Genomic DNA, 26524 nt, shown 5'->3' with positions numbered 1-26524 from the left:
GCATGACAAATCTGAGGCATTTTGCAAATGACCCTTTTTTGACAGAAACGTACTGTGGATTAATGCAGATAGAAATAACCATGGTGGATGAAGTTTAGACCATTACACAGGGACAAGCACTTTTAAAATGTCAATCCATAAGAACCTCTTCTTTTATCTTGTTGTATGTGAAAGACTGACTTTGCTGTCTTATATTAATAGTTTAATTTAATTGGTGAAAGTAGAATTAAATTTATTATCTAAAAGACTGATCCTTCCTTACACAGACTTTGGAATATATATTTTAGCTAATTATAAAATGTTCTCATATATAATTCTTTTAAATAAATGCAAATGTCTTGGTACTTAGTAGTAAGAACAAGCGAATGATGGATTAAGACTTGTATTTTTCCCCATTTTAACACAGAAATTATATTTTCTGTTTTAACATAGTATATTTTCAGTAAGTATGTCTATGTATTATGCTTTTGGAGTGTGGGCTCTTTTTGAAGGTGAGCTCTAACACAAGTTCAGATCATATACTATTTAACACCATTATTTAAACATTATTTTCTAATGAGTGTGTCACTGACCCTGGATTTCACAGATAATGCAAGACTCATTGACTGTGCTGTGTAACAGCATTATAATTTGTGAGAAAGCTTAAATCAAGCTTGGGAAAGTTTTATATATACCAGTGCATTTATATTTCCATATTATTTTGGTATTTTATTTCCTAACCTCATTGACAGAAAAATAAAAAGGTTAGATTTTGCTCAATACTGTAATGACATTTTAATGTTAATTAAAAACAAATTAATCATTTCTTCGCATAGAGTGTGACAGTGTGCAATAACACAAACAGCTTTCTCCAACTTCAACTTCAGAGTTGCTTGAATTTTCATTATGACATAACAGTAACGTTATGATATAAAGTAACTTTTTTACATAACAGTAACTCATACTGCTCTTTCCACTCATTGTTTTATTATTTTTCAAAACAGTTAATGAAGCTCAGCAAAAGCATCTTTTATTATCTTACTTCAGCTGTATTTAGTTCTCATCCAGTTATTGTGTTAAGAAATCATGTTTAAATTGAGGATGTTACTGAATATTCAATATTTCAAAAAGCTTAATACCCCTTTATGTATTTTGCAGACAGTCCTGGGCTAGTGAGCCATGTTCCTGTTGGTGTTAGAATCCTGGATGTCAATGACAACCCTCCAGAGCTCGCCAGAGAGTATGACATAGTTGTCTGTGAGAATGCAAAGCCTGGTCAGGTAACTCTGGCAGTTTTCTTTCTCCCAGTGAGAAAGAATTGCTTTATTTGTTTAATGTCACATGTTAGAAGTTTTAATTGGGAACACGATCAAATTCTTTCTGATTTTATTTTCCTAACTCACATTTGACTCAACTTTTTAAATGTATTAGATGGAAGGGAGAAGTTTGGGAATTTATTCAAGGTATTTTTCTTGTTGCTGAAAAAAAATACAACTATCTTCAGTAAAGACCGGCAAAACCTTAATCATGTCAAATAACTGATAGAATTTGAAAAGCCACTATCCTGTACAAAATGGATGAAGCAAATTTAACATCTTGAAGTGCCACATGGGAGCAAGGTTTCAAATGTAATTCAATGAAATGGCTGACTAACGTAGCTGCTATCCTCACTCTTTGCATGCTGATTGCTCATGAGAGTTCAGATGGAAAGTCACAGTAAGGACAAACCTGTCTGTGCAGCATCATTATGGAAAACATGCCAAACATTTTTTTTTTTCAAAGCGTGAGCAGAGGGAAGTTCGGAACTAAGACTGAAAAGCAGTCACATTCCAGCTGCTGCTTCTGTGGCTGATGCATTTCATTGCAGTCCAAAGTTGTGACTTTACCAAGTTTTTTACCAGAATTACCTTTTTTGCATAGGCTGAGGTTTTTTCCAGCACTCTGTGCTGGTTATGCATTATTACACAGGTTGTAGATTGCAATTGTGAACTAATATCTTACCTAAGGAAAGGTATATTAGTATTTGTAATAATAATTTTCTCATCAATTCTTTAAAATCGTTGTACCTAAATGCAGAGGGGCAAATTTATGTATTTTAATGTGAGACAATTAAAATGCTGAACTTCATCAGATCGTAGGCTGACCGAAGGTATCTTGCCTCTAACAGTGGCCTCTAAAAGTTGACACCTAGAGAACAGTATAAGAACGTGGCAAGCATGTATGATGCTTCCCCAAAGTACTTTCCTAGTCTCAGATTATTTGCAGTGGTTTATGTGTTTTTAATAATCCTTTAGCAGCCATCTCATATGAATTTTTCTATCTTTTCCTTCAACAAACGGAAACATTTGATATCTGCTACATCAATCAGGAAGGAATTTTACATATGAATTGAATGTTTCAGGAAGACCTGCTTCCTCTTTTTTTTTTTTTTTTTCTCAAATCTTCCCGTGCTATCTTCAATCGCTCTTTATTAGTTCTTGTGTTGAAGGAGAGAAAGAGCAGTTGGTCACTATTTATCATCTCTCTGCCATTCATAAATCTCTAGTATATTTCCCCTCAGCCATCTCTTGTCCAGATTGAAGAGTCCTCCTTAACTTGGACAGGCGGTGATAAAGCCATTCTAGACTTACGATCATTCATTCTGTCCTCCTTTAAACTTTCTCCATTTCCTCTCTATTCACCTTGAGAGAGGAGTCAAGATTCAAGAGGCGGGAATTCAGTGGTTTGTAGCTGTTACCGTGGTTTATGCTTCAAAGTATATGATGATGATCTCTGCTCTGTTCTCTGTTCCTTTCCCAGTAATTTCTAACAGCAGCCATACTTTTAAACCACTAGTAAGCACTGAGTGCAAAACACTGCTTGTCATAATGCCATTAGAAGTAATGGTCAGCTCAGAAATCATCATTATGTTTGTGAAGTTAAGTCTTTATGTGTGTGTGTAATGAATTTCACCTGCCTTTGTATTGCCTAGCTACATAGTATTGGAAGGTCTTTAGTGTCAGCCCTTCTCTTTTCTACCTTGAACTCAATATCATAAGTAGATTTGGTGGCCTAATTATTCATACTCTTTATATAAGACACTTATTAATATACTGATGAACAAGTGGCCCAGCATAAATCTCTGTGGAACATCTCTGTTACCTCCTTTCCTTGTTTTCCAATTTACGTGAGACCCCTATTTCTTGCCTTTTGAGTAATTTTTTGTGCAAGGATATTCCTTCCTATCTCATGACTGCATAGTTTTCTTCAGTGTTGCTATTGAGACACCTCTCTGAAAGCCTTTAAAAATCTAAGGTCTATCTATCAGCTGAATCACTATTATTAAACTAAAAATAACCTGAAAACCTCGAATAAAGCTAAATACAGAACAAGTAGAACTTGTCAAAGACTAATTAAATATATACATTATATATATATATCTTAAGCATTAATTGCAATTGGTTTATAGATATGTGGATATTTTAAAGTATATATAATTTAAGAACAATGCATATGTTTAACATGTTAAAGCATGCAGCAAAGCCAGCTCAGAAAAGCCCTGTTTGCCAGGGGTGGTGGTAGTATTGAGTAGCTAATGTTTCTTATTAACAAAGCTTTAGCTTTGCATATGGAAATATATGAGACAGATATTTAAAAGATAAATTAAGTTTTACTAAACAGCATATGCTGCAGACTTGGACTAGCACTATGTTTCTCTCTGGTACTGCTGTTCCAAGTGTGAATGACTCCTGACCTCTGTAGCACTGCAGACTGACAACCAAGACTAATGCGACCATGAAGGACTCCACAGACAGTAGTTTAATATGAAAGGCTAGATAAGTGTGCTGTTGCATTTTTAAACTGCATTAGATATGTGACAGACGCTGATTTTATATGCATTGCATAAAAAGGCTTCAGAAAAGACTGATACCCTTGTGCTGTACAGAAAAAAAAAAAAGAAAAAAAAAGAAAAAAAAGAAGAAAAAGAAAGTACATGTCTCTTGCTCAGATTTTATTGTGTAGTTAAATAAAAATGACTGTGTTCAACAAATATTAAAGAGGAACAAATAAACAAGGATTGCAGAATAAGACAACTTGTCTTTTGCTAAAAAGTGTGTCCAGTCGAATAGTTTTGAATCACTAAAAGGACAGTATTTACTCTGAATTATCCATCATCTTGTTAAAATTATTTTTACAATATATCACTAAAGAACAAGTTCTGTCAGGTACTGCCAGGCATGTATGAGTCCTTTTTTCTTTCCTCAGGAAATCTAGGGAGATTAGCAGCCTAGCCCAAAAGGGGCATTTATCCCAGCACATGTATTTTGAGTTTATTATGTGCAAAATAAACTAACTGATAGTTCATCATTGGCAGACTTTTTGTGTTTGCTTGTTTATTTTCAGAAGAGGCGTCTACAGTGGGAAATCAGAGACAGAAGCTTTGTCTTCTGATTCTTTTTCCCTCCACAGCTCAATTTATTAACTGAAGAAAAAAAAATAAGAAAATGTACTTAAATGAACCTTCCTAAGGCATCTCAAACAGAAAATCAGAAAATGTTTGTGAGAAGATGATAATTTCCATGCTGAAGTGATATAGCTTTTCTCCCTTAGCAGTCACCTTGTTGAGAAGGTAATTCTGTATCTTCAACAGTTTCCAGATGAAGCCTAGTAGATATTACATATAAAAGTAGATAAAGCAGCTGTGATTTGATCTTGGATGGTAACCAGTGTTGGAGAATTCTGAGTGCTAGAAATATACTGATTTTCTGAATGATTGTGAAATGTAGCCAATGGAGGAAGATGTAATTTTGCAATCTTCCATGAGGTACCATTACAAATGATTTTTTCCTTTGCTTCACATATGATTCTTTTTTTTTACTTTTAAGAAAATGAGAATAGATAGTGGCTTAAAAAAGGTTTAAATGCTTTGTTCTGAAAAGTGAAGGAGTGAAATGTTGACAGTTTTCCGGGCGTTTCCAAGTTCAATGTTTATCCTGGCAAAGTACGAGACAGTTATAAAGTCTCACTAGCTCTACTAGTCATACTGATTAAAAAGATAACATTATTTCTGTTTTTTTTTTTTTTTTTTTCAGAAGAATAATAGAAAAAGTTGTGATAGTAGTGAAATGTATTTTCCCTGACACTATCCATCACTGTAAAGTAACACACACACACACAAAGCACTTTTTCAGAATCAGGGTGTATAAATATTGTATTGCCAACAAGCACTGCCTCATCCTGGATGCCCTTCCATTTCATCTCTTAAGTACGGTTTATGGCAGCTGAGTTTGTGTGTCTACATTTTTATTTTAATCAGCTGTGGTAAGGTGCATATTAATGTCTGTTAGCAGGCCAATTAGTCGGCCTATTAATTAGAAAAGGGCTAGGAGTACCTTTGGTTTGGATGTCAAACTTGCATAGTTTTGTTCTTTACCTCTAAATGAATGTCTTCAAAATAGAAGAAAGCAAGAACCTGTTCTGAAAGAGTGTGAACCTTTTCCTTTTAAGAATAGTTCTGACAACACTATTCTGACCTGTACTATTATACATACAAAGTCTATTTTCCACATGGAAAAGTATAATTTCTCTACCATCTGATGCTGTAGTTTTTGCATACATTTGTGTAATCGGGGGATACTCAAATTTTCACGTGTAAGATAGGAATGTAGACACAATGTTTTGTTGAGTTTTAAAATGCATCTTAATCACAAATAAATTTAATATTAATCTTGTGGCACTTGTGGCATTTTTTGCTGCAAAATGGTGTGTTCCTGAAACCAGATTCTGAAAAATATCATGGAACATTTTATATAAGAGAGTGCAGCAGGACAACGTTTATCTACTAGGCTGTCAAATGCATGTCATCTCTTGAAAATATACTTACATCAACTGTTGTTTTTGTCTTGCAACATTCATACCATTTCAATACTAGTAACTAAATATATGTATCTAAGAAAATGTTATATGTCTATTTTTACATGGTAGTTGTTTCAACTACATATACACCATGTTTTTCAAAATTTAATACAGAACAACTGGCTTTTACCAAACTTTTCCCCAGTATTGCCAAGCCTTTGGCAAACTTCATGATTATAGACATTTCAGATTGATCTTATGCTACAGTTTGGCAAAAAAAAATTGTGAGAAACGTTTAAAATATTCTTAGCAGTTATTAGCAATATTGTTAATTGTCTAAGACATGCGTAGTCTATAGAATATACTGTCTTGTATACAATAAAATAACCATTGTAGTCTATTGGCTTTAAAATGTATTTGTTTTACTTCTCATGTGTGAATGGAGCTAGAGAACTGCGAACTGTCTTTTAGTTTTAAAATAGAACAACAAGCCCACACTGTTTATGCTTCAGATACAGTCCAGACAGACTGCAGCTGAACATGGAACAAAAAAAAACAAAAAGAGCCCCTCTCCCTTCCCTTTTTACATTTCCCTCAGGATATCTATCAGCTCTGTGCAGCACTCTGTGTGGGCTTCACTGGATATATCACAAGAACAACTTTTATTAAATTCTATTTTATCACTTCAGCTTCCAGGCCCAGCACGAAAATGAAAGCAGAGGTAGAAATATTGCTTGGTCACACATTCCAAAAGCTTAGCTCAGTTTTAGTGGAAAGTAAATTTTAAAAAGTAAATTTTAAAAATCATCAGGGCTTTTGAAAGTAAAGGTTTTACCTTTCAAAAATGCTTCTCCTGTACATGGCTGCTACATTTAATTATGTTCCTTTTGGGCAACCCAAACTATACCCAAGAATGGCTGCTGTTCTTCCTCTTCTGTTATGTGGCAATGCAAAACTGTTTCTTAACAGGAATTTTAAACAGAGAGCTGGTATTATATGCCTGCCATTTTGGTTAAAATATTATTTTTCCTAACTACGATTGAAGTACATCAAATTGTTAGGCTGTCAAGCAAGATGGTTCATTGCATAGACCATCCCAGCTCAGGCTGAATTTTCACTCTATAAAAATAAATGTTTAGACAAAAATGTAATTCTGAAGGTCACCAGGAAGCAGTGCTGATGATGAAAATCTCTACCAGGATTGGTACCTGTACTGTATTTGAATGTCAGAAAGTATAGATGCTTTTGATGCTTTTATCTAGCTCTGAAGTATGGTTCCTAAAATATTTTATGCTAGAGAACTCAAGCTAACGACCCAGTCATTTCATCTGTTGAATTTAGTAGCAGTCAGGTAGAAAATTAAAATAAGCAAAGTTTGAACATCCTGCTGAGGTCAGATAATATATGGTGTCAAGTTCAAATTTCAGCATATTCACTGTCAATTTTTATTTCAGGTAATTCAGACTATTACTGCAACTGACAAAGATAACTCTGCAAATGGTGCAAGATTCCATTTTTCTCTTGATGAAGGGCCTTCTTTGAATCCCAACTTTACTCTAAGGGACAATGAAGGTAAATCAAACACAGACTTCTAAGAAGTGGGTCTCTGTTTTTTTCTGGGGTGTCTCAGTGAACAGAACAATTTCTATGCATTTCTTGACAGAAGGGGAAAATTAATCTGTCTTCAATGAACTGGTTGATAACAAGGACATGGTGTATACAACATATTGTGAACTATGAATAATTGTATTCTATTTCTTCTTTATATTCCATTTTATTTTAACATTTATAGTTCATATATTCAGGAATGTTTTTAGAAAGTGGATTAATGAAATAGGTGTTGGCATTTTGGTCTGTTGTTAGGTGAATAGTACTGAGTGGGCACTTTCAAGGTTATTGCCTTCCTTAAAGAAGAAACTAAGAATTTAAGGGGCATAAAAAGTTGAATATGTGTTTGCATTTATGGATGTGATATCAAGAGTAGGTCTTTCAGGGCTTCCTGAGTGATCTCTTCATGCCCTTCCTAACAAAGTGTGCCTAAAAAGTACAAATAGAAAAATATAGCAGATGTGCCCCCAAGGAAAAGAGTCTTCAGAGTCACTCAGCCACATTTCTTGAATCAAAGAACCATCCAGCCTTTCCAGCAACAACAACAAAAACAACAACAAACCCCACAACTTCACTATTTTTGAATATTGCCTTATGGTTTCCATTCTACTGCCTGATGAAAATGAGAGTAAGCTTTAAATGCTTGTCTGTTGCTTTCCTCTTGGACTCTTGTGCCCGTGAGTATATTGTGTGTTTTTGTTTGTACGCACATGTGGAAATGTGTGGTGGTTGGCTTTGTATTAGTTACATTTTTGCAGTAATACCATGGAATACTTTCTGAAATCTTACAGATCACTACACATCCTTAATGACTGAGAAGCATTAACTCCGTTATTGTACATATGACACATACAGTGAGGTTTAAAATATTTTTCACAGATTTTTTGTATCCATTTTTAAAACCTTTCAGGAAAGGTGACGACATAATCTTCCTCAGGAATGTGTTCCAATATTTAACTGTACTTGGAGTAGAAAAAAAATGAGTCATGCTGTTGGTTCGAACTAGATTTGTGGCCCTCATATTCTAGTTCTAAAAGAAATCAAGCCAATATCTGTCAATATTTAAACAAACAAACAAACAAAAACTAACATTTGATGGACTGACTCATATATTTTAAATATTCCTTAAGTGATGACTCCAGCCCTTTCCCAGATTGGTCCATCATTTCCACTCAGATTATGATGGAGCATTCCTGTATTTTTGCATTTGAGACTGATTCAAATATACTCATTGAGTATTACACTGTGATCTCATGTGAAAGACTATAACCACATTCATTTGAAATAAAATACTTACACCAAGCTGTACATTTGAATAACTATTAAAATTATGTTTCATGATGAAGTGGATATTTTATGTTTTTGAACATGTTTAATTGGGATCTATATTATATGTAATCATTACCATTAGAAAAAGGCTGTGTTGTGCTTTAAGGACTGCATGACAATGTAGGTTATTTATCTATACAGATTTGTAAAAGGGTGAGAATTTTTCATAAATCTCCAATGTGGTAGTGCTATGCTTTGGATGTAAGCATGCAGGAGTAAGTAATCAATGCTTTCTTTTTATTTACCCAAGAGAAGTGAACACTGGCTTTACCGCCAACAGCTGAAGGCAATGTGTGGAGCATCCTAATTTGGCTTTGGCAGTGTGCAGTGGGGGAAGAAAGTGGACTAAAGGTGGTCTTTAAGATAAAGACCTATTGTTCATTATGTTTTTCTTTCACCTAAGGAGATACAAAAAACTAAGCATGCATTTCCTGTAGCATCTTGCATAAAACTACTACGCAAACAGAAACTCAGAAACTCCAGAAATATGTTTTCCAATTTGCCCATATACTTAATGCAAAGACATTTTAGCTTAAATCATAACATGGAATTTAAGAGTAAGTAGCCAGAAAACTTTAAAACACTGGCACAATTTTATTCAGCATATGACCTTTTGATTCTGTTGCATAGACACTGCTATTTAGGGGGATCTTTTTTTGTGACGTGATCTATTTGTACAATACAAGTGAAACACTTACAAAGTACATTCACAATCTCTGGTTATGGCCCACTTACAACTTTCGTATTTATCATCTATCCCTATTCAGAAATTGAATTTCTGCTACTTTGTATTCTAGGAAATGGCTGAGAGATGGTGGGCAAAAGAGGTATTTCTTATGTCTGTGACAAGTTCACACTTTTGAAAAATCTTGTTGAGCATCAGCTGTTAAAATGGATCAGAGTGTTCCTAAGGCATGCTAGCTGCTATTTTTATTCCTGGATTTAATAATCCAATAATGGCTGAGATTCTGGTAGGGTTTTTTGTTTTGTTTTGTTATGGTGTTTAGTTTAGATAGAAATAGAAAAAAACATCAATAATTGCCATAAGAGAATTTTCACTAGTGTTTTGCAAAATGCTAAAAAAACGAAAGCTCAGTGTCAGATTGAAAGTGGTAGCCAGTGAATGCTGTATCCGTCACTGGAAAGCTATATTCCTCTTGCAGTTGTCTTTGGATCAAGTCACCCTCTCCTTTTATTTCTTCAGGACAAAGGATTCATTTCACAAAAATCTCAGTAGACATTTTCTTTCCTTGCTTTCATAATCCTGAACAGCAGAATTCTGCACTGACTTTGAGCCCCAATGTACTATTTCATGAATGTTCCTATACTGTATTATCAATAAAGCTGCAAGATCAAAAAACTCTACAATAGTGAACTGGATCCTTAAATTTTAGCACATATCCATGCACTTTCACTGAAATCTAGAAGTGTTGTGCAAGCATAAGATTTCATAATTTGTCCCTACATACGTGCATATACTACAGCAATATTCAGTCCCAACATGTTTATGATTCAGGTCAAAAATATCCCATGTCTTCAGTAGATGAAACAGATACTAAGCTGTCAGTCCATACAATTGATTGTATGACCAGTTAAGCTTATATCTCTTGAGCCTGAGCTTGTGCCTTTACTCAGTAACAATACACAATGTTAAAGCTACAACCCTTGAGTACGCACCCTCAAAATACAGAGCTTAAAACCGTTAGGGGAGAATACAGGACTATAACAAATACGCAGTCTAGCAGGACCTAAAAATTGGTTGGGTTACTTTCTGGATATTGTTGTACTTTATGATTTTCATTTTAAAGGAAAAAGGAAAAGACAAAATATGACACCTATTTCCCTACTGAATATCTTATGCTACAGTACATTCTTTGATGCAGGGTGAGGTTTTTTATGTACTGACAAAATAGTATTCAGAGACAGTAAAAGTTTAAGAGTGTGAACAAGAGGACAGACAGCAAAATGATGCAGTATCCATACACATGTAAGCAAGACAAGACAAGAGCAGCAACAAAATTTCTTTGCTATACAAAGAAAATGCATTAGATTGTAATCATTCCCTGAAGTCTGTAATTTTAGAAAACAAACCCAGGGAATATGCTTTTTTGTCTGTTTGCAAATTGTACTTATGATGGCTTTTTAATGAAAACAGGTCTGTTTACAATTTATTAGGTCCAGGAAAGTGTTGTAATTTGTTTAAAAACCTTAACAGCCAAATACTTACTCAATTTTGAGGTACTTTTGTTACAGTTTGGATACTACAAGACTAGTATCCAAGATACTAGTATACAAATACTACTAGACTTCTTTCACTGTGGTTTCTAGGATGTTCTCACAGATAACTTTGAGATCTTTTTAATTTGTGTGTAATGCCTTAAATATACAGTTTTTGCCTAATCAGAAAAATCTGCTACTGGATGTCCCATTTAAAATTTGTCTGGGCACTATGAGACTAAAAGTAACTTCTGTTGAAGAATTGGAAGAAAGATGAAAGAGCCCCTTCAGAGCAGAGCTTGTTCGTAGAATCATGGAATGCTTTGGGTTGGAAGGGATCTTAAAGATCACCTGATTCCAACCCCCCAGCCATGGGCAGGGACACCTCCCACCAGACTAGGTTGCTCAAAGCCCCATCCAACCTGGCCTTGAACACTTCCAGGGATGGGGCATCCACAGCTTCCCTTGGTAACCTATTCCAGTGCCTCACTACTCTCTGAGTGAAGAATTTCCTCCTAACATCTAATCTAAATCTACCCTCTTTTAGTTTAAAGGCATTCCCCCTTGTCCTATCATTCCACTCCCTAATAAGGAGTCCCTCCCCAGCTTTTCTGTAGACTCTCTTTAGGTACTGGAAGACTGCTTTAAGGTCCCCCCATAGCCTTCTCTTCTCCAGGATGAACAACCCCAACTCCCTCAGCCTGTCTTCATAGGAGAGGTGCTCCAGCCTCTTGATCATCTTTGTAGCCTTCCTCTGGACTCATTCTAATACTTCCATGTCCTTCTTGTGCTGGGGGCCCCAGAGCTGAACGCAGGGCTCTAAGTGGGGTCTCACAAGAGCAGAGTAGAGGGGGAGAATCACTTCCCTTAAGCTGCTGGCCACACTTCTTTTGATGCAGCCCAGGATGCAGTTAGCTTTCTGGGCTGCAAGCTCACATTGCCAGCTCATGTCAAACTTCTCATCAACCATCACCCTTAGGTCCTTCTCCTCAGGGCTGCCCTCAATCCATTCTCCAACCAGCCTGTATTTGTGCTTAGGATTGCCCCAGGCCAGGTGCAGGACCTTACACTTTGCCTTGTTGAACTTCATGAGATTCTCACAGGCCGCCTTTCATACCTGTCAAGGTCCCTCTGGAAGGCATTCTTTTGAAGCACTGAATTTTAAAATTACACTTTTTTTATCCTTGAAAATTTGTATTTTTTCCAGATGGTCAAGGTATAGTTGATATATTTGTCAAAATTCAGTAGTTTGATGGAAAAACGCATGTGAGCATATTTAACTGTTATTATAACCCTAACCATTAATATATAGACACATGCATATGCATAGTTTCTTTCACTGTCTGAATTTATAATACATATTATTCCTCTTTGCCTAGTTTGTTACCTACTTGAGACCTCTTGCAGAAGTAACACCACACTTTTCAGGAATCTGGCAAAAGACTGAATCCCCAGAGAACAGATCGCTTAGGTTCAGGAGAACATTTATGAATTTTATGCACTGTATGGCAATGTTTTGCTGGTTTTGCTTTCCACCACCACCACCACCACCACCACCCCCAAGATATATGGTCTATAATGGATGCTTCAATGGGTCTTGTAAATTTCCTGGACGGTAAGTATTTGTGCAGTGGTTATACAAATTCACCCAACACTGCCAATAAGATTTGTACATTCTCTTATCTTTGGAAATTGCAACTGCTGACTTCTGAAAGTAGACAAAGTTTACCTTACTTTCAGGGAAAAGCAACTCACTAGAGAATGCTTAGGATTTGTTCTTCTTTTCTTTTATTTCTTCAAGACAGAGGTTTCATTTCACAAAAATATTTACAGTTTTATTTTTCCCCTCTGCTTCTCAAAGATTTGGCTTTTTGAAAATTGCCCATTGATGGAGAATGTTTGGGAGCTGAAAAAAGGCAGGCTGATTTTCTAACACTGTCCTTTTGGAGATTCCTTTTTGTTAATGTTGTGGCCACAAGATACTTTAAAATCTACATATGTGGAGGCCTGCTTTTGTTTAAAATCTAGAGCACATGAGCCCAACAGCATCTGTATAAAATGAAATTTCCGATGTGTTCATCTACTTATGCCTGTGATGCAAATTAGCATTTTTCCCATGTTGAAGTTCAAAACTGAGTCCAAAAAGCATTACCTGGCATGACTTTTATTTATGAAGAGAGCAACCTCCAGAGAGCAGTTCATCCCATGCCAGCATGAATTCCCCTGCAGAATTTTCTGTTTCTCTCTCTTCCCTGGTATGTACAAAATTCTTATCTCCAACCATATCACCCAAGAAGTCCGTGGCAGGGCAGTGAACTGACTTTAGGACTGTTAAGTTGCAAATAAGCATGCCAGTTACCATATCTTCACTCCATGTCTTAGTTTCTCTAGAGCATCTGAAGTGGCAGGAAAGAAGGCCATGTTGAACCCCACCCTTTGCAACCCGATTTAAGTGGGAAACATCTATGTAGTTCCTGCCTTTGTTCACATCAAAGATGTGGCATGCTCTCTCTGGTTCTTCAGTATTGCAACTTCCTACTGCCCTTCAATGAAATATACTCCTGTAAAGAAGATAAATTGTAACTGTAGGAGAGTTATGTGGAAGAGGAATGATGTCTGAGAAAGTGCAAAATTAGCATTATACATGGTATCAGTAAACACAAACCATAGAACATCTGTCACTGCAAACAGGTTGAATGCCAGCCTGAACAGGAGTTTTCACAGAAATGATACGTAAAAGTAAAAAGGGAATTCTTCCTCAGACCTGTGAACATTTTTGATCCTTTTATGAATAATTAAGTTGGATCTAAGATTGAGCAGATAAATAAGTTAGTGCATAGTGTACAGGTTCAGTGCTGCTACCTCTTGGTGTTTCACAAACCAACTCAAAAGCAAATAACTATGTTTCAGGCCCCAAATGTCTGCTAAGTTGCTTTCACTGAATGAGAAAGGAAGCCCATTGGCAGTAGCTTTGAAACCAACACAAAAGAAAAAAAAATATTTCCAAGAGTTATCAGTAAAGAAACAAAACAGAAATGCCTACCAATATAGTACTGCATAAACAAATTGACTGATCTCACTTTAGAAATGCTACTCATTCTAATATATTTTCTTTTGGTTTTAATTAATTATGACTTCACAGAAAATTCAGAAAAGTTGAACTGCTTATATAATCAGAGCTGAAAATTAAAGCATGCCTTAAACTATAAACAGGTTTTTACTCATTTTTTCCCATTTCTCTTGTGCCTGCCTGTAATTTATAATGTGTCAAAGGAATTCTCAAATTGTGAATAATAAATAAATTAGTATTCTCCAAAGTGCTCCAGTAGTCACCTTCCTTGGTGTTATCATTGTATCTCAGCTTCTTTGATTTTACTCTGCCTTCCTGTCTCTTCTGAGTTCAGAAGCTCAATGTGAAAAGGCAGAGGTGATAGGAAGAGGAATGTGATAACAGCCTGGCATGCAGCACGCAGTCTGGCTTAACAAACTGCCACATCTTCAGAGTGTGAAGAGCTGCTGCATTACAGCCATGCAGAATTTCCCATCTGTAACCTCAAACCCACTTGAGAGGATGTTCTTATGTTCTAACTTGCTGTGTGTGCAAAGCACAGCCCAAATATGAGAAGGTTTAGTGGTCATGAACTGGAGCAATATGCACCACAGGGAAGCAGATGAATCTTTCTTTCCCTATTGCTGTTAATTTTCCCTTAGCAGCCAACCCTTTCATTTCCAGCAAGCCCAGGTTCTTACCATACTTCTCAGGAGTGAAGTACAGTCTAAATCTGTAGAGAAAAAAGACTTTCCTTCCAGGCTTGGAAGAATCAGATCTGCAGTTTGCAGCATCCTAGTGCTATTGCTGCTATCCTATGCACTTGTGTTCCCTGAGTGTCTGCTGTACCTGTTTTCAGTTACCAAATGGCTTTCTCAGTCCATGATCCCCTCTCCTCTCTTTCAAACTAGCTTTCTTGTTGTAACATAGTATTATTATTATTATTATTAATAATAATAATAATAATAATAATAATAATAATATTTTTATTTTTATTTCCCTTGGTAAACTCTTTCCTAGGTCATCAGCATCTGTCTTCATACTTGGCTGCCTTTAGCTTTTACAGTTTGTGGGATTTTTTTGTTTCATGCCGAAACCCTTCTTGTAAAAGCTGCTCCTTCTTGTAAAAACTTCCTTCTCAGTGGGTCCTCCAGTAGTTTTTGATACAGAATGTAAACAGCTTAATTAAAAGATGGAAACAGGATACAGTTGGTACTGCAATTTGTCAATTTCTGTTTAAAAATTTAAATCATTATAGACAAAACTAAAATTTCTCTTTATTATTATTATTTTTATTTTTTTTTTAACGTTATATATGACTTAAACTTCTCCTGCTCAGGAATCCTAAATTTTACTTTGTTATATTAGGTCAGTGATGTTTTTCTTTTCAGCCTGCATTTTCATCATTGCTTCTCTAGCTGTGTGATGATACTGGATCCCTCACTCTTTTACAGATTTATGCCAGAAGAAGGGAAAGAGGAGGTCATGCTTTCCTGCTCAGATTTTAGTACTGGGGCCTTCTTTGGATATAGGCACAGGAAGATTTGCATGTACAAAATTTTGTAGGATTTCATAGAATCACAGTCATATAGGTTGGAAAAGACCTCCAAGATCATTGGTCCCACCTTTATTTTCATACTTATGCAGACAAGGTAGATGAACTGAAGTGTCTGGGGCTTGTAGACACTAACAGAAATAATGTAGAGTATTAAGCAGAAATGAAGGACTGTTCTTATTATTGGTAGTAACACTTGCTGTCACCTTTTGGAGTTAACAGAATAAGATCTGAGAATTTTTTTCTTCTGGGATGAGAGACATGACAGATGTTAATATTAATGCTTAGCTCATGGATACGGTGTCACTTATTACCAATAGGGAATTGCATTTCAGGCTTAGTCCTTGAACATATCTGTAGGTTTTTGAGGTGTTATTTCTGGATAACTTTGTTGTGTGATTGTCATCTTCTCGTTTGTTGTAACTTGAAATATAATTCCCTTAGAACTGCCATTTCTTTGAAATTGCTTTCCTTTCTTGCTGATAAGTGTGTCCTAAAAAGTGCATGAGGGAGTGTTGCACCTCACTAATGACTTCAGTGGGATTTCTAGGTGACCACTCAGACTTTAGCTTATTGTGGCAGTATTGGTGCTGAGGGAGAAAACAAAGAACAACCCCAAACGAAAACCAAGACTGGTCCCATTATCTTGCAATGAAACTTAATAACACAGGCTGGCTGTGAACATTATATAGCAGTTGGCCTTGTACCTCCTCTGGACCCCGAGCAGTACCCAATGGACCTTAGATTTTGTTATTATGTTTCTTTTCGGAGTTTATGAAATATTATGAAATCTGTAATTGCAGCCCAACAGAGCAGTGGTATTACCATAGCATGAAAGGAAGCTATGTGGTACAGAGTGTAGCACAAGGCTGTTTAGGGATGCTTAAGGACCTGCAGGCTGTTGGAATAACACTGAAGCACTGTGTCAAGTGGGAGGAGTAAACTTGTGCATGCTTGTCCACACTGCTTGCTGGGAGGGTTGCTGGTATATGCTGTTACCTCAGGCTGTGGCTAGGTTTTATGTGAGAGTCCTAGTTGGTCCAGACCAACAGAATACCAGGGAGAGTGCTAAAATTCAGCAGTGTGAGTGATCACTGTTCCCGGGATCACACTCACTCCCCGCCCTTGTTTTGTTTAACAGCCTGCAAGTTCAGGAGATGAAAAGAGAAATTGTAGAGAGAAGTTCTGCTAATAAGCTGTTACAAGGAGCATTTCAAGAGAGGGAAGGAATTATAAATTGGATGCTGAACAACCAGAAAGTCACTGGAGTTTTTAATGTATATGGGGGAGATGATGAAGAGTTTCTTTCTGAATGTAGAAGAACAGAAGCAGCAGTCATCACCTAGTGTGTATAATGAAAACATTAATTTCTTTTTATGCAAAATATGTATTCATTTGAAATTCTGTACTAATCACAAATATATGTGTTTATTTCTGCTCTTGGGATGTTTCTGGAGCTCAATCTGCTACTGCTTTGGCAGCTGACAGACAGACCAACTACAGGTCATTTTGTATTCTGTGGTGGTTTCCCTGTTTGAACCCTTGAAGATTTTTATCGATGTCCTCCAGCAGTATTAGGGAAGTTGGGACTGACAGTCTAAGATTAAAAAATAGAGTGAGTGGCAAATGGGAAAGATATTATAAAAAAAGCAAGCCAAGGTTTTGTTTTTTTTTTTTTTTTTTTTTTTTTATGCAACATTAAGTAGCAGAAAGATGAAACAGCTGCTTACTTTGCCCCCTAACTTTACCAATATATGTCCCGAAAAATTAAAAGCCATGCAGACAATCTACCTGTTTGTAGTCTGTGGTCTGTAAGGTTATGGGTTTGTTTTAGGAGTATTTAAAATACATCAAGTGAGATTGTTCAGGTACTGCATTTAATTAGATCATATGTGTATCAAAGAACAAGCTGTTTCAATTTTCTTAAGTTAGACTTAGGACTTTTCCATATATTTTAGAATTAGATCAGGAAAGCCTAGTAAGACTTCGATGGTGGGCACAATCTGTAATCATGGCCTTAAGGCTACTACTCACTCTGCTTTAGGGAAGAATTTTCTTTACAAAATAAATGCAATCTGAATCTGTGTTATCAGGCTTAATTTCTTCAGTCATTTGACTCCTTTATAAAACAGAACAATTTCCTTCCTAGTCTAGGTGCTGAATAATCTGGAAATAATTTATTTCTTAACAATAATATGATGAAAAATTTAAGCATTGCTGAGAACACCATGGTATGTTTTATGAGGTTATAAAGACCCAGATTAAGCAAGAGAAGAATTAAAATTTAATAGAATGTTTATAAGAAAAATATAAATATTTCTGCATATCATATGCTTTAGGTATACAGGAATCATTTCCACAACCCTATGTCAAATGAAAACCCTGACTTAATATATCTTTTCATCATCTCTGTGTTGGAGTTCTTCTATGGACTATTGAAAACACTTTTACTTTGGAGTATGTGTGTACCAAAAGTATTTTATCTGTGGAAATAACATTTTCATAATGGTCTCCAGTTTTGCGTGGTGTATCTGTGGGCTCTTATTCAAGGGCCAGTACTTTTAAAGTGGCAGCAACAAACTGAAATGAAATTTTAAACATATGAAATTATGATGTAAATATATTATCATAGCATTTCTTCCTCTGCACTCTCTTTATGCCCCTTAAATTTCTTGGACTTGAAGGGAAATGTGTGGCAGTTTACCATCCCAATTAGTGCCCATAAATGCTCTTGCGGTGTGTGTGTGTAGTAGCATTGGTATTCTCATTGACTGTAATATATGCCAGATGGATCTGTAGGTAACATAATGGTGACAAAATGTTGCATCACTTTCTCTCGCCTTTCCTTACCTACCTTTGACCTTTACTGGTTTAGAACAACTAGTATCTGCTCTCTCCCTCTCCCTTCCCCATTCCCCTTCCCTTCCCCATTCCCTTTCCCTCTCCCATTCTCTTTTCTTCTCCCTCTCCCTCTCCATCTCCCTCTCCATCTCCCTCCTTAACTACATCTTCGTCTTGACCTCCCTACAGCATGAGTCCTTTCAAATATTTTCTGAAAGCTTGGGTGATCTGTAAAATCTATCACAAACAGCAAAATGTGAAAGTTTTATTTTAACTTTTACCAAAGACATTTTAACTTTAATTTGACAATCAAAAGGACTTTATGTTGATGAATTCCACAACAGATATTGTTAAATTTCCTGGTATTCACATTTACAGGTGATATACACAGCATATCATAGGATTAAAACACTTGAAAACTGGGCCCAAAATGTTTGCCAAAGTTCACTTAGACTCTAAGACATGAGCATAAATAATCTTTTTTATGCAATTCCAGTTACTTTGCCCTGTCTTCTCTTCGTCCTCCATTGGCCAGAAATGCTTCCCAATAAATTTAAATCTAGATTATGCATTTTCACAGATTAGGATTGTGCAATTCTAAAATGCCCAATGCTTCTACTGGATAGGAAACAAACAGTTAATAACATTTTTCATTTTTGCTTCATTGAGATTTTTTTTTTTGATACCGTAGATAACACAGCCAGTATCCTGACTAGAAGAAGGAAATACAGTCGAACTACTCAAGATATCTATTACCTCCCGGTTTTGATTTCTGATGGTGGAGTGCCCCCTCTCAGCAGCAGCAGTACTCTCACAATTAGGGTTTGTGCTTGTGAGAGAGACGGACGAGTGAGAACTTGCCATGCTGAAGCTTTTCTCTCCTCAGCTGGGTTGAGCACAGGAGCTTTAATTGCAATCCTGCTCTGTGTTGTCATTCTTCTTGGTAAGTCATTTTCAATATTAAGTACTGCCATCCTTCCACTGGCTGTCTGAATGAGACAGGGCAGAAATTTTTAATATGATATGTTTTTGATCCTGAAGCTGCCTGGTAGTAGAAGGTAATTAGAAACACATAGCTGTGATTAGGGGGGAAAGGTTTAGCTAAAATGTGTAGGAAAAATGCCTTTAAAGTACATTATTGAATACTTGGAATCCACTAGAAATAGTTTTTCAGAGGTTATCAAGTAATTAGCACTGCAGATAATTTTTTCTGTAATTTGGAAAGATTTCAAAAAGCCACTGACTCTAATTCCATGTCTGGAACAGTGTGAAAAATTATAGAAGAGAGATGAGGAAAGCTTTTTGAAATGCATTACACTGTAAGAAGCACCATTAGCACTGTACAAAAGCCATTTCTTAATTACCTTTGTGGGATAAGCTGATAGCAATGCACAGCATAATCCACAGAGGCAAGGGACATATGAGACAATATGATGACTCCATTAGATAAATGTCCTTGCAAGTGCATTTTCTTTCCACTTTTTTTTTTTTTTGCTTTCTTTCCCCCCCCCCGGCCAATTTCAATGTTACCCATTAGTTAATGTTCTTTTATTTATTTATTTATTTATTTACTTATTTATTTATTGTGGCAGAGGCACAACTTGCTAGGTACATACTCCTGTACTATTTATGTGCCTTTCTACATTCTAATAGAGATGGCAAGAAATAATGTGAATTGCACTGTGACTCACATAGGAGATTTTGAGGATTTTTTTTCTGAATGCTCTACATTTTCTAAAGACTACTTTCATCACAGCTTACTTCAGAGCTTCTTTATCTAAAAAGTGTTTTAAAATGTATAGTAATATATTCAGTTTTAAATCTTGTATTTTATCATACAAGATTGAACATTCATAAGAGAAAAAATAAAGCTTTTACATTTTAATTAGATATATATGCTGAATATTGGTCTCCATGAAGCTCTGAAAGCCCTTAACAATGCTTCTGAAAAATGTCAGCCTTAGTTACTCATTTCTCATTTACTGAAGGGTGTTATCCCCTTTTGTGTTCTTTATGAGATTCCTAATAATCTAACCAGTGGATTTCATTATTGGCTCAAAAAACACTAGCAATTCCCACAGAGGAAATGCACACTAGAAGAGTGCTCTTTACTGTCCCTTTGGAAGACCAGGCTGTATTGGAAGTTTCTAATTTTACAATAGCACTATTAATTTTCCCCTTGGTTGTCTGTTGTCTACCTGTTACACTTTGGCAGGTTGCTATGTTAAAAAACAGCTGTATAGATTTCATGGGTCATTTCCAGGCTTGCAGTAATCTATCTTCATGTAACAAACACATTATACCTCAAAGGTAGTGCTCACTTAGGACTATAAGTAGGCTCTTTTCCAAATTGAACATGTGCCTGATGTAATGATACTCCAGTTCAAGGCCAGCATAATAATACCAGAATGCAAATATTAGCCTGAAAGGATTACACTTCTGTATTCATGACTTAGTATCTGCTATTTCTGTAGCGTATATCTACTTACTTTGAATGTAAACCTTAAACCTAATCTAATATCTGCAGTTTTCTCTTTAGCAATTGTGGTCCTTTTCATCACCCTAAGACGTAGCAAGAAGGAGCCCTTGATCATTTCAGAAGAAGATGTCCGAGAAAATGTTGTGACATACGATGATGAGGGCGGTGGGGAAGAAGACACAGAAGCATTTGACATCACAGCACTGCGTAATCCATCAGCTGCTGAGGAACTAAAATATCGGAGGGATGTTCGTCCTGAAGTGAAGCCTGCGCCCAGGCATCATCCCTCTTCAAGCCTCGACCGTGTAGATGTTCAGGAGTTCATTAAACAAAGACTGGCAGAGGCTGATTTGGACCCCAGTGTGCCCCCATACGACTCCCTACAGACATATGCCTATGAGGGTCATAGATCAGAAACTGGATCTATCAGCTCTCTGGATTCAGTCACAACACACTCTGACCAGGATTATAATTACCTTGGTGACTGGGGGCCTGAGTTCAAGAAGCTAGCTGAACTCTATGGGCAAATAGAATCAGAAAGAACAACTTAGTTGTAATTCCCAGAACAACTGGAGATAGAACGACAGCAACAGTAACAACAAATGAATACAGTACTTGGAACTGAGCAAGTTGTACACAGTTACTGTAGAACAAGTGCCCTTTTCATATTTGAAACTGGGTTCTCCAACTGGAAGAAAGTCAAATTTGAAAAATACAGAAAAAAGAAGCTATTGTCCCTTGTGTATATTTTTTAATTGCTCAATAAAGTCTGTGGTACCATATCTGTAACAGTACCTAAAGTAAAGCCAAGCAATGACACTTTCATTGCAATGTGCTTAACATCTCCAAGCTATAGTAAGTTATGGTCATGCCTGTATAGGAAGATAGCTGATGGAAGAGCGAATTTCTTGCAGGTGGTTTTGATGTTGCATTTCTAGCTGTGCTCTAGGCCTTGTGATCCCAGTGTGAGGTAGCCAGTGGGGTTTACTATGAGTGTGAGAAGTTCTAAGAGTCAGTTTCCTTTAACAGAAGGGATAAGCCACACCTGTCCTCTTAAATAAATGGTCCTTTGACAGTTTACTCTTACTGAATTAGCAGGTTGCATTGAGATGTCATTTAATTATGTCCTTCATAATCTTTTCATCCCTAACCAGCTAACAGAGGGAGGGCATCATTAGCTGTCAGCACGAACATGGCTCTAGCCCATAACCCCAGAGCTGCTCTGTTACTGTGTGCTAGAGGAACTGTTGTTTCCAGTGTGTGTGCTTTTTCTTTTTGTCTTTTCATGGGAACACCATTCATCTAAATGGAATGGATCCGAAGTACTCTTTATGCAGCAAAGCAGATGAAGCATAGGTCCTTTCAGTAAAAACAATGGCAGCACCATTAGAGTATGCAGTTATTTGGTTCACTGTGCTTCGCTTATATCAATAGATGAAGCTTTTGAAGTCTGAATCCAGGAGCAACAACAGTCTGTTTATGACACAGAGTTCTTAATCATAATGTGTCTATTTCTGTGTGTAACTAAAAGCACAATAGAGCTGCTGGTAAGACACTGGAATGGAGAAAATTGAAAAAGTGAGATTAAGATGATGATGCTTTTTTCTTTTTAGTTCAATTTATGGATATTTCATTTCTCTTGCAGTATTTTCTATCTAAGCAATCTAAGCAGAGCAAGCCTTTTTTTTTTTTTTTTTTCTCCTTGTTTCAAGCATCATGGGAACAGAAACATTTTAAGTCAGTGGAGGGTGAAAAAAATAAAATGTGTCATTTGGGGGGTTCATATGGATTAAATAAATTGATCTCTCATGTTAGTCATTTTTTGAGAATTGTAACTTGCTCCTTAAGCTGCTTAACACCTAGTTCAGCAGATTTATATTTCCCTTTGTTTTGTTTGAAACTTCAGCCTTTTGTTTGTCTGTCTTGTGATAATACCATGAGAGGACCAGGAGTCCATATCCTATGAAGGATTATGACTGATAAGATTCACTATCTATTACAGCCTTTTGCTTTTAAGATGATTGTAGCTTTGCGTATGGAAGTGGACTTTTATAATATGTATTTAATAGAGAAACTGTTCAGGGCAGAAGCTGTGTACTATTTTTCTACTCTGTGGGTTGGTGTGGAGAGTGACATATATCTGAACACTGCACAAGATTCCTCCCTATGCATTTCAGGTACCACTTATCCTTCAGCTTGGAAGAGGAGGGATTACTTAGAATCAAAGAATCACTTAGGTTGGAAAAGACCCGTAAGATCATCAAGTCCAGCCATCCACCTACACTACCAAGTCTACCACTAACCCATGTCCCTTACTGCCACAGACACGTGTCTCTTAAATACCTCCAGGGATGGTGATCCCACCCCTTCCCTGGGCAGCCTACTCCAATGCTTAACCATTCTTTCTGAGAAGCAATTCTTCTTGACACCTAATTTAAATCTCCCCTGATGCAACTTGAGACTGTTTCCTCATGTCCTGTCACCCGAGAAAAGGGACCGACATCCTCCTTGCTGCAACTTCCTTTCAGGTAGTTGTAGAGAGCAATGAGATCACCCCTCAGCTTCCTTTTCTCAAGACTAAACAACCTCAGTTCCCTCAGCCTTGTTTTCTAATACCTTCACCCACTTCATTGATCTTTGCTGAACGCATTCAATCTTCTTGCTCCTCCTAGCAGGGTCTGTATTGCTGACCTACAGTGGGCCACACAGGTGAACACTTCCCTTCTTTACTGTATGGATGGGTAGCTCATAGATATGACTGAAACTTTTGATCAGTCCTACTTTAATAATTGTCATTCCTTTTAATAAACTCCCTCCCAAGATATTGTTGATTTATTTTGGTTTACACAGCCTTCTGGAAAAATAAGCAAGTAGCTTTGAAAGAAGCTTTTCAAGCTCTAAAAAATATTGTTTGCTCTTACTTCCAGAATTGTTTTTTAACTATACTGTTTTCATTGCAATTTGAAAATTATACCTTTTCTGTCAACATCCAAACTCACAAACCAGTTTAGAAGGGGGGGAAGCCCCAAACCCTAAAATGTTCTGCTGATGATTTGAAAGTAGTTCCCTAATCTCTGTTCAGATTATTGTTGTTGTTTTTTAATTTTTACCAAATACAGAATCTTCTAAAAAAAATAAAAATACTGGAGAGATTCTCATTTTAGAGTACAATTAAACTGATGCTTTAATGCAGTGAGATTTATAATTGGGCTGAGAATGATTTATGTATTTTCTTTTTTGAGGATAGAGTAAGGATATATTTCAGTTTCGTCCCAAATGAAGGAACTAGTAGTGCAAGATTTTGTGAAGATATATTTCCTTTTGATTTAGATCACACTTGCTTTATGTCAACATCTCAGTTTTTATACTGTATGAGTGGAGTGCTAAGAAGAAAAGTCTTTGAATGTTAGTAGTACCATGAGCCGTAATAACTTGTACCACATATCCATGAAAGCTGCATTCATTGTTATATTATAGTTTTGAGAGCCAAGAGTTACTTATCTTTATGTCTGTTCCCTCTGGTCTTACACCAAAGCAAGGAAAATCAACTGTGTTTTGTACTTTACGTGGTATGTCAGTCATTGTTTTCTCTTTATTTGCATCATAGAACATTTGGGCTTAAAAGCCAACAGGAGCTAAATGCAGCGACATCAACAATCAACTCCTAATGCTCATGTTCTGATTAAGTTAATGAGGGAAGGAGGTCACATCTCAGAGAAATATGAATCCCCTTTTCACCATTTCTGGTGCTCTCTTGCTGCTATACAACAAGTGCATTGTACCCACAGCCCCAGGAATTCAGAACCATTTAAAATTCTGCAGGGTTATTGAGACTCTGCTTCAGTTATTCTGCGGTGTGTCCTGTTTGGTATGTCCTATCCATGGTGATCACCAAATGTGCTTTTCTGTCATGATACGTCTGCATGCTTGCTATGCTTACTGTTTTTTACTCCAATGCACATCACAGTGCCGTGTTGTGTGCATGACAAATAGCAGAATATTAAATCTTCAGGGCCACAGAAGAAGGTCTCATGATGCAGAAAGAACAGGTTTGCAGATTTCTTTCCCTGATCCCACGGAATTTTCCTTTGGTACTTGGTGTCCTATGAACAAATTTAAACTATATTTGAGAATTTCTATGTTCACATCGATTAAACTGAAAGAAAACTAACACTGCATGTCATGGAAGGTACAGTCATTTTGTAGCACTGCTGATTTAAACAACGTGTAAATTCGGTGGAAGTATTGTGGGAAAATCTTTCCTAGATAATATTTAAGTCTGGTTGTTGCATAAGTCTGGACTTTGCTTAAAGCTTTCATGGACCTTTTGTATAGCCATATTCTCAAATGTGTTCCAATTATCCTGAATAGTAATTCTGTTGCTGCTGAACAACTAAATGCTGAAAACTGCCAGTTTTACTTAAGCTGGAAGATACAGAGTAAAGTTAGATGGCACATGGAAAGGGATGCTTAAGACATTTCTGATTTAGATTTTATTTCTGCAACAGCTATTCAAATAATTGTGTGTTTACACCCAATTAATTAGTCGCTTTACTTTAAACAAACCCTCTTTCTTGTAATGGTGGGAGCACTCAGTATGCTGTAATCTTGATGTGTCATCTGAGAAAATGTTATCTATAAGTATGAGATGTAAAATATATGCTGTCAACCTAAAACAGTAAAAAATGTAATTTAATACACTTTAAAGAAAAGGAAGTGTTGGAATTCAACAGGTTTTGGATTAATACATTGTAAACAATTTGTTTATGAGTGTTGCCATGTTTCATACACATAGAACACTATAAAAGTTGAAAGTCATTTCACTCTTATGCACTTTATTTTTTGCATTTCTTTGTAGAAAATCAAAATAATTGTAAACATTTTTGTTTTCAAATTCTAATTCTAATTGATGCGGTTGTTTTAGTTGCAAATACTGCAAGAAAATGTCTGTGTGAAAATATTCTCACTGGTATTTAAAAGAAATTGCAAAATTTCTATGCTCTAATCCTTTGTCAAATCATCCTTTAGAAAAAAAATAATAATAATTAAAAATATATATATATATGTATAAATATTGGACCAGTCTGGAGTTAACCAAACTTACAGACTCACACAAAGGAAATGTTCTATATACAGAGGAGAATATGCAATTATGCTGCCTAGGGTAACTTTGTGGATTATAAAGTGCTAAGACCTTGTACTTGCAGTATATATAAATGGCACAGTGCATTCTAAGGAACATTAGGAGTGTGTTGCAAGTATTGGGCCATCCTTATTTTTCCAAAGTCTCCAAAAATATATATATATTTTTTAACAAAAGAGTAATGTAAAGTATACCTCCTTATGCAAGTGTTACTGATAGAAATTGTTACATTTTCTTTTAATAAACAAAAGGGACGAAAACTTTTATTCGTATTTTTCAAATAAAATATGGTCTTTGCTATGGTGATGGGTTATTGTATTCCTCATCACAACTAGAACAGGTTATTTTTTCTTCACTTCTGTATCTTATACTCACCAAAGAATTAAAGGTGTCAAAAGGCACTCTGTCTTTAAAAATGAGCTGTGATACAGCAGTATTAATGAGGTCAATGTCAGAAATGGTGTGGTAACTTTAAATAGACTTTAATGC

General features: G+C 36.2%; 1 protein-coding gene across 10 annotated transcripts in view; it reads left to right on the top strand.

The window, feature by feature from the left end:
• The window catches only part of CDH18 (cadherin 18), a 548781-nt gene extending 522497 nt beyond the window's left edge, over positions 1–26284 (top strand). For all 10 annotated transcript variants that reach the window (XM_040548564.1, XM_040548563.1, XM_040548562.1 and 7 more), the window contains 4 exons: positions 1138–1259; positions 7269–7386; positions 19105–19356; positions 20953–26284. In XM_040548564.1, coding sequence (XP_040404498.1) covers positions 1138–1259; positions 7269–7386; positions 19105–19356; positions 20953–21443 — 983 coding nt within the window. In that variant the 3' untranslated portion in view covers positions 21444–26284. The remainder of the gene's footprint in view (positions 1–1137; positions 1260–7268; positions 7387–19104; positions 19357–20952) is intronic.
• Positions 26285–26524: the final 240 nt, after the last annotated feature.

The sequence above is a fragment of the Cygnus olor genome, chromosome 2 (assembly GCF_009769625.2).
Source record: "Cygnus olor isolate bCygOlo1 chromosome 2, bCygOlo1.pri.v2, whole genome shotgun sequence".
NCBI classification, from domain to species: domain Eukaryota; kingdom Metazoa; phylum Chordata; class Aves; order Anseriformes; family Anatidae; genus Cygnus; species Cygnus olor.
This window is presented reverse-complemented; position numbering and strand designations above follow the sequence as displayed.